We start from the raw sequence: 8,953 nt of genomic DNA on the forward strand, positions 1-8,953 counted from the left end.
AGTTGTAGTAAAACTACTCATTGTTAATAATGTAACTAGAATGATCATTAATATGACTTAACATTATCTATTATTAATATTACTGCTACTATTCATGTTATCATTATTAATCATTGTCACTATTAGTATTATTATGTAGTTTATTATGGAGACCTGGTTGTTCCGTTCCGTCACAACAACAATCTGAGAGGTCATCCACCGGAGGGTCGGAGAGAGGTTCCTCTTTAATACACCTTCCTGTTGACCTCAGACCTGAGTGACCTTCAACATCCCGTAGACATTTACTACAACGTTCATTTATTATTATTTATCTATTTATTCTGAAAGCAGAAGTGCTGTTTCATCTGAACAAACCAAACCTCTGCATGATGGATGTTGTCAACTCAGATTAATTATTAGCCCGACGGTAAATATTGACTGTTTCCAGTGTCGTCAATTACTGGAGTGCATGTGTTCTAAAGTCTTATTGTTCCAAAGCGAGGCCACGAACTCTGGCCCACAGCCTCCTGCTGAGAGAGCTGACCTCAGAGCTGTGGTTCACCCTGCCCCCCAATAGGGCTGTTCAACAGATCCCTGGTCGGCCGAACCCCAACCCGGACTGAGGGTCCCTGCAGCGCAGCACGAATCACAACCAGCCTCAGCAACTCAAATATACACACCTGGGACTATCAGCAATATTAATGGGGTAGTTCGGAATTTTGGACATCGGACCTCATTTCACAGTGAGCCAGTGTGTTATTTATTGTTGGAGACCGTTTTCAACATGTTTCATTCAGTCCTTCTAGTTGCAGAAATCGCTGGTGCTAGGCTAGCGCAAGTCGACGGGATTCTGCTAGCCTGCCAATAAAAACAGTTTTACCCACTCCACAGTACACCGAGGCGAATCAATTATAACACCAGACTATCGACATAAATGTCTGTGTTGAAAGAATAATGTTAGAAATGAAACTACCCTTGCATCGCATTTAGTTTATAATCCCTGTAGTTGGAAGCAGGCTACTCTGTTTACGTCCTGCTGTAGTGAATTGGTTGCTACACCGGAGCAAAGTGAAATTCCGCCACTGCTGAGAAAGTAGTCCCTCAAAATGTATTGCGATCATTGCGATACAAGGATAGTTTCATTCCTAACATTATTCTATCAACACAGACATTTATGTCGATAGTCTGGCGTTATACTTGCTTTCCTCAGGTGTACTGTGGAGTGGCAGGCTAGCAGAATCCCATCGACTTGCGCTAGCCTAGCACCAGTGATTTCTGCAACTAGAAGGACTGAATGAAACGTGTTGAAAACGGTCTCCAATGACAAATAACACACTGGCTCACTTGGAAATGAGGTCTGATGTCCAAAATTCTGAACTACTCCTTTAATATACAGACCTGGGATTATTAGGAATATTAATTAAGAATATTTAAAATGAAGAATATTATTATTAAGAATATTAAAATACATAGCTGGGATTATCAGGTATATTAATATAGATACCTGGAACTATCAGGAATATTAATATACATACCTGGGAATATCAGGAATAATGATATACATACCTTGGATTATTAAGAATATAATATACATGCCTGGACTATCAGGAATATTAAAATACACACCTGGGGTTATCATGAATATGAATATTGTCCATTATTAGGTCTAATGAACATTATGAGGTTTATTATAATATAATGTATTATTCTTTATTAGTTTATTATTAGGTATATTATAATGATATTAGGTATGTTAGGTTTGTTACGGTTATTACATTTATTGTATGTAATATATGATTATTATATAAGTAAAGCATAAATATATTGTTAATAGTGACTATAATATTAATGATTTTAAGGTGACCAGATATTAAAAAAGTAAGAACAATAATAGAATATTAACCGAATATGTCCAATAACATGACATGGTTTGTGATCTCTCCAATAACATGACGAGGTTTGTGATCTCTACAATAACATGACGAGGTTTGTGATCTCTACAATAACATGACAATGTTTGTGATCTCTACAATAACATGACGAGGTTTGTGATCTCTCCAATAACATGACGAGGTTTGTGATCTCTACAATAACATGACAATGTTTGTGATCTCTACACTAACATGACAAGTTTTATGATCTCTCCAATAACATGATGAAGTTTGTGATCTCTACAATAACATGATGAGGTTTGTGATCTCTACAATAACATGACAAGGTTTGTGATCTCTACAATAACATGGTTATGCATCGTGATTTTGTGGCCTTGATGATCTGATGGGACAAGATAAACAATGTCTTCACACAGGAATGGGCGGGGCCGACCAGGGGAGGATGTGGGAGCCAGCCTGTGATTGGCTGACGGGAGCCATTAAAGGCTGTGTTCGGCCGGCAGTGGGTAAGTTTGACCCAGAAGACTCTAGAAGGAAACCTTCCAGATAACCATGAGTGGATGTCCGTTCTTTGAGAAGAGGCATCTGTACGTCTACCGCCTCATGCCGTCTTAAGTATTAACTGTTCATGTGTCTGTTATGTTATTAACTTATTAACTAAATTAACTGTTAAATAAAATCTGTTCAGTGTCCACTACTAATACCTGTTATTAACTATCTGTTCAGTGTCCACTACTAATACCCGTTATTAACTATCTGTTCAGTGTCGACTACTAATACCTGTTATTAACTATTAACTGTTCAGTGTCGACTAGTAACTACCTGTGATTAATCAGAACAACAGTTGGAAACTGTATCTGAAACAAACAGCTAATAGCTGAAATATACATGTATTTATTTAATATCCCACTGTAAAACTACTCTCTCTCCTTCCTCCTCCCCCTCTCTCCTCTCTCTGTCTCCTCCTCTTCATGGCAGGTTGTTTAAGAGAAACTCCCTGCAGGAGGAGCAGGAGGAGGAGAAGGATGTGTCTCAGGAGGGAGTCAACAAAGCCAGTAAAGGAGGAATCATCTACGGAGAATACCTACAGGTACAAACCTCTCCTCCTCCTGTCCTCCTCTTAACACGACTCCTCCTCTCCTCTCTCCTCTAACATGTCTCCTCTTCTCCTCCTGTCGTCCTCTCAACACGACTCCTCTCCTCCTCCACTCCTCCTCTCTCTCCTAACATGTCGCTTCTCTCCTCCTCCCCCTAACAGCTAGACAAGGTGGTGGGAGCCCAGGTTCTTCAGAGTGAACTGAAGGGAAATAAAATCCATGATGAGCATCTCTTCATTGTTACACACCAAGGTAACACACACACACTAATTAACACAAATGAAGTCATTGAGATTTTAACTAATGATGAATAAATAAAAGTAATAAGTAATAAGTTATTCCTAACACATAGGTATTAGAAATAATGCTATAAGCAATAAATAATATATGATAAGTAATACATTTGAAATAATACGTTGTAATAATAAGTTACTAAATCATACATAATATGTTATAAGCAATAACTCAGAACCAAGAGCTCATAAGGAATAACTAATGATTAATAACCTATGATTAATAACCTATGATTGATAACTAATGATTAATGATGCGTGTGTTGCAGCGTACGAGTTGTGGTTCAAGCAGATCCTGTGGGAGCTGGACTCTGTGAGGGAGATCTTCATCAGTGGACACGTAAGCACATACACGACTAGAACATCCGAGAAGGACTGGAACACAACCTCTACTTCAACGTGTGGTTTCAGAGTAATCACTGTGTGTGTGTGTGTGTGTGTGTGTGTGTGTGTGTGTGTGTGTGTGTGTGTGTGTGTGTGTGTGTGTGTGTGTGTGTGTGTGTGTGTGTGTGTGTGTGTGTGCGTGTGTGTGTGTGTACACGTGTGTGTGTATGTGTGTGTGTATGCCCATGCGTTTGTGCGTGTGCGTGTGCGTGTGTGTGTGTATATGTGTGTGTGTGTGTGTGTGTGCCTGTGTGTATATATGTGTATGTGTATGTGTGTGTGTGTGTGTGTGTGTGCGTCCGTGCGTGCATGTGTGTGTGTGTGTGTATATGTATGTGTGTGTGTGTGTGTGTGTGTGTGTGCATGTGTAGGTGCGTGATGAGCGCAACATGCTGAAGGTCAACACCAGGGTCCACAGGATGGTGATGATCTTCAAGCTCCTGGTGGACCAGTTCTCCGTCTTGGAGACCATGACTGCCCTAGACTTCTACGACTTCAGGTGGACCACAGCATCTACACATCTGCACATTCTACATGTTCTACATCATATAGCTCTACTGTAGTGTCAAGTCTTTGGACTGCCCCCAACAGGGAGGGTCACTGCAGTGGGCCCCGAACCGGGGGCCCCACTGCAGTGAGACCAGGGGGCCCACTGCAGTAGGGAGTGTAAATGAACGAATGAATGAATGCTGTCTAAAGGGTTATTCAATGAAGGTGTGAATCATTCATGTGTGCAGGGACTACCTGGCTCCGGCGTCCGGCTTCCAGAGTCTGCAGTTCCGTCTGCTGGAGAACAAGATCGGGGTTCCTGACACCCTCCGGGTCCCCTACAACCGGCGCCACTACAGGGACAACTTCAAGGGCCCCGAGAACGAGCAGCTGGTGGCCAGCGAGCGCCAGCCCACGCTGCTGAAGCTGGTGGAGGTACGGCCGCTCAGAGGGTCAGCAGGGGCTCACAGTGTGCTCCTCAGGCTGTTCTGATGATCCGATGGAGGACCGTGGAAGAGGTTATTATGGGATATAAAGGTCTGGTTGTGCTTCTGGTTCAGGAGTGGCTGGAGAGAACTCCAGGACTGGATGCGGACGGCTTCAACTTCTGGGGTCAACTGGAGGAGAACATCTTCAGAGGTCTGGCCGAGGAGAAGGAGAAGATAGAGGTGGGGCTGGTTCTCTGTTCTCCATCAGGAGGTTCTCTGTCTTTACCTTCAGGTTCTGTCCTTCTTCAAGAGGTTCTCTGTCTTTACCTTCAGGTTCTCTGTTCTCCTTCAGGAGGTTCTTGTTAAGGTTTGAGAGGAAAACTGAGGTAGACTTAAACATCTCTATATGGTTTCCTCCCTGCAGGGGATGGCTGATTCTGAAGACAAAGAGGAGATGATGGCCGAGTTTGTCAAGCAGAAGGAGGTGTTCACCTCCTTGTTCGAGGAGAAACGCCACGACCACCTCCTCAGTAAAGGTGAGTTGTCTAAAGTTATAGAGTTGGTAACAGGTGTGTTGGTAACAGGTGTGTCAGTAACAGGTGTGTTACTAACAGATGTGTCAGTAACAGGTGTGTCGGCAACAGGTGTGTCAGTCACAGGTGTGTCGGTAACAGATGTATTGGTAACAGGTGTGTCAGTAACAGGTGTGTCGTAACAGGTGTGTCGGTAACAGGTGTGTAGTAACAGGTGTGTTGTTCTGCAGGTGAACGCAGGTTGTCCTACAAGGCCCTGAAGGGAGCTCTGATGATCTACTTCTACAGGTGAGAGGACTGGCTCTTTCTCCACACAGTAAACATAACCTTAACATAGATAACAAACTTAACTGAGAGGGAGAATAAGGTCACTGACCACAGAGAGATAACAGCTTCAGGGTCACCAGTCACCCTAGGCCCCACTTTGCTCTAAACATGGGATAACGGGCTCCGAGCAGAGGGCTATCAGGGGGCGTCATAAACGACATGGATCCCCTTGGAACAGGGCCCTTTGTTGACAGATTTTTTCTGGTTTCAACTGGTTTCAATGTGGATAAGACATTACCCATAGTTCCTTTGAACCTCAGTCATTTTCTCCCTTAGTACCACGACACCTACATTTACTACTCCTATCTAATCATTTAGCAGACACTTGCAACTTACAGTGAATATATAGACAGGTCACCAAGGATCAGGGAGGGGTTAGACAGTACAGTGACAGGTCCTTAAGGAGCAGGTAGGGGTTAGACAGTACAGAGACAGGTCCTTAAGGAGCAGGTAGGGGTTAGACAGTACAGAGACAGGTCCTTAAGGAGCAGGTAGGGGTCAGACAGTACAGAGACAGGTCCTTAAGGAGCAGGTAGGGGTCAGACAGTACAGAGACAGGTCATTAAGGAGCAGGTAGGGATTAAGCCCTTAACCCGACCGCCTCCTGCTCCCCAGGGAGGAGCCGCGGTTCCAGGTGCCATTCCAGCTCCTTACCTCCCTCATGGACATTGACACCCTGATGACCAAATGGAGATGTGAGTTCACACCTCAGAAGAAGAAACCCTTAACCCTTTAGACCCTAGTCTCCCTGCTATAACCCCTTAAAGTCTCCCTGCTATAACCCCTTAAAGTCTTCCAACCAGGGACACGTCTGGCTCTATAGCCCCAGTTTCTGTGTGTAGATAAATGTGTGTGTGTGTGTGTGTGTGTGTGTCTGTGTGTGTGTGTGTGTCTTTAGGTGTTTTTACACTGTCAAGCCGGTTCGGTCGTGACTTGGCACACCCGGCAATTTCACCGTCTTATCTCAAGTAGCCTGTGTAAAACCGAGGGGGTAAAATCCCCCGTCTTCAGGGAGCGGGCTTTCTTGGTTCACGGGACAAGGCGTGGCTGTGCACGGAGAGCAGACCTCTTTAGAATAATTTGCATACTACAAATGTTTTTATTTTTTTATGATTCAAGAGACTCGCATGCAAGAATCAGTATACATCTGAGTGTAGGCTACAAACACGATTAATTATTAATAATGATTAATTAAGTGCAAAAACGTCAACATATTCTTTATTTTGCTGACCACTTGTTTTTTATCCAGACAAAAGCTTCACAAGGAAAGTTCCTCTGCGTCTTTCTTGTAGATCGCATCATCTTTCCCCATCTTCGTTTAATGCGACTGCATCACCTTCTCTCCCATGATCAGCAGCTTGCAGATTTCACTTTCTTTCCAGTTAAACTGCTCATGTTGATATCGCTGCGTTGTCTCTGTCTAGACAACGCAGCAACACCTCTACCCAAGCACTCCCCTCTGGAACTGCGGAGCAGTCGCATTTACATCAGAATGAAACCCAAACCGTCAATGTGTGTAGGTTCCGGGAGGGTAAATTGGGGTGCTAGCTCAAGCAGGCAATTTACCTCGGGCAGTGTAAACGTGTGGACCATGCCGCGAAAAAGGTGTGCATAAGACGGGCATATTTAGCAGTGTATAAACAACTCTTTTGTGCGTCTTTATGTAGATAACCACGTGTGTATGGTTCATCGGATGATCGGCAGCAAAGCTGGAACCGGAGGATCGTCTGGTTACCACTACCTGAGATCTACTGTCAGGTAACTAGCCACTAACCACTACCTGAGATCTTCCGTCAGGTAACTAGCCACTAACCACTACCTGCGATATACCGTCAGGTAACTAGCCACTAACTAACCACTAACTAAGATCTACCATCAGGTTAGCCCCTAACTAACTACTAACTAGCACCAACTAACCACTACCTGAGATCTACTGTCAGGTAACTTTAACTATCTACTGACTTTACTTTGCATTTAGCTGTGTAATTAGCTGTATATTTACCGTGTATTTCAATGTGTTTATGTGTCTTACCATGTATTTGACACTGTTTACATGTGTTAACGTGTATTTGACAGTGTTCACGTGTATTAACGTGTATTTGACATTGTTTACGTGTATTTGAGTGTGTTTATGTGTGTTAACGTGGCCCCTCCTCTCTGATGCAGTGACCGCTACAAGGTGTTCGTGGACCTCTTCAACCTGGCCACCTTCCTGATCCCACGCCACTGGGTTCCTAAGCTCAACCCCAACGTCCACACCTTCCTGTACACGGCCGAGTACTGCGACAGCTCGTACTGCAGCAGCGAGGACTCGGAGGACAGCTGATCCTCCTCAGACCCGTCAGACTGCACCGTACCGGACGTGTCCACAAGGGGGCGGCAGAGCGTCTGGACCAGACTCTGCAACAGAAGCCCGAAGGAAGATTTGTGTTTGGGGGAAAAATGGTTGGACAGTCAAATGTGCTTCTGAAAGTTCTGATTTTACCAGTAACTAAAAGCACAAAACAGTCCCCACTCAACCAATCAGCGATCACCTTACCCAAACCCCACAGAGAAGGACCACATGTGGAGCTCTGTGACTGACCAATCACACGGACTCTGAGCAGAGACACCTCCCACTGTCAATCACCATTTCATCACAGAGAGAGAGAGAGAGAGAGAGAGAGAGAGAGAGAAGACAGAGAGAGAGTGAGGGAGTGAGAGCGAGCGAGTGAGAGAGTAAGAGACAGCAGAGAGAGAGGGAAAGGAGAGAGTGGAGAGACAATCTACCGTATATTTTATAATATAAAGTTAATATTGTTGTGGAACACCAAAAGATTAACTTGATGTTTATCTAATGATATAAAGTACACTTTGTTTACTATTTGAATGTTATTATGTATTTATGAAAATATATATGGAATTGCTGTGTGAGACTTACTGATGTGATTCTTAACTGATTTGTTAAGAAAAGATGTTTTGTACAGTGTGTGATGAACATAAATGTGTATGTTTAAACATTCATATAGAGATGCCTTATTTAACTGTTGTAATAACTTACAATAAATAATACATTTCTTAATAAAGAACGTCTTCAGAGACAAGCACTCATTTACACACACACACACACACACACACACACACACACACACACACACACACACACACACACACACACACACACACACACACACACACACACACACACACACACACAACAGAGGTCGACAAACTACTGGGGCGACCATGGCTCAGGTGGTGGGTGGTGATCATTGGCTAAGCAGGTTGGTCAATGATCGGAGGGTCGGCGGTTCGTTACCGGCCCTTGCCACTTGTGTCATGGTTGTTGTGTCATTGGCCAAGACAGTTCACCCACCTTGCCTTGTGTGAATGTGTCTGACTGCTGTATGTTTGAGGTGATGGTCGGAGGGGCCGCAGGTGCTGAATGGCAGCCAGGCTTCCGTCAGTCTGCCCCAGGGCAGCTGTGGCTACATAAATGAATTATTATTATTATAATACCACAGATTGTCCTGTCAGCTAGAACGACGACCT

The 8,953-nt window shown here is 44.0% G+C and overlaps 1 protein-coding gene across 1 annotated transcript; it reads left to right on the forward strand.

The window, feature by feature from the left end:
- Window positions 1-2,368: 2,368 nt before the first annotated feature.
- On the forward strand, window positions 2,369-8,490 carry tdo2a (tryptophan 2,3-dioxygenase a). Its single transcript, XM_084469392.1, has 12 exons — window positions 2,369-2,458; window positions 2,850-2,961; window positions 3,130-3,220; window positions 3,531-3,601; window positions 4,017-4,144; window positions 4,383-4,569; window positions 4,695-4,802; window positions 4,987-5,098; window positions 5,326-5,383; window positions 6,038-6,117; window positions 7,090-7,180; window positions 7,589-8,490. The coding sequence occupies exons 1-12, from the start codon at window positions 2,424-2,426 to the stop codon at window positions 7,746-7,748; spliced, it is 1,233 nt and encodes a 410-aa protein (XP_084325518.1). The 5' UTR covers window positions 2,369-2,423; the 3' UTR covers window positions 7,749-8,490.
- The last annotated feature ends 463 nt before the right edge of the window (window positions 8,491-8,953 follow it).

Source organism: Micromesistius poutassou (assembly GCF_964030765.1).
Source record: "Micromesistius poutassou genome assembly, chromosome: 6".
Taxonomy (NCBI): Eukaryota; Metazoa; Chordata; class Actinopteri; order Gadiformes; family Gadidae; genus Micromesistius; species Micromesistius poutassou.

Coding starts and splice junctions, on each gene's coding strand:
- tdo2a (XM_084469392.1), top strand. CDS start 2,424: ATGAGTGGATGTCCGTTCTTTGAGAAGAGGCATCT. Junction 2,459..2,849: donor TTCTTTGAGAAGAGGCATCT/GTACGTCTACCG, acceptor TCTTCATGGCAG/GTTGTTTAAGAGAAACTCCC. Junction 4,803..4,986: donor AGGAGAAGGAGAAGATAGAG/GTGGGGCTGGTT, acceptor TCCTCCCTGCAG/GGGATGGCTGATTCTGAAGA.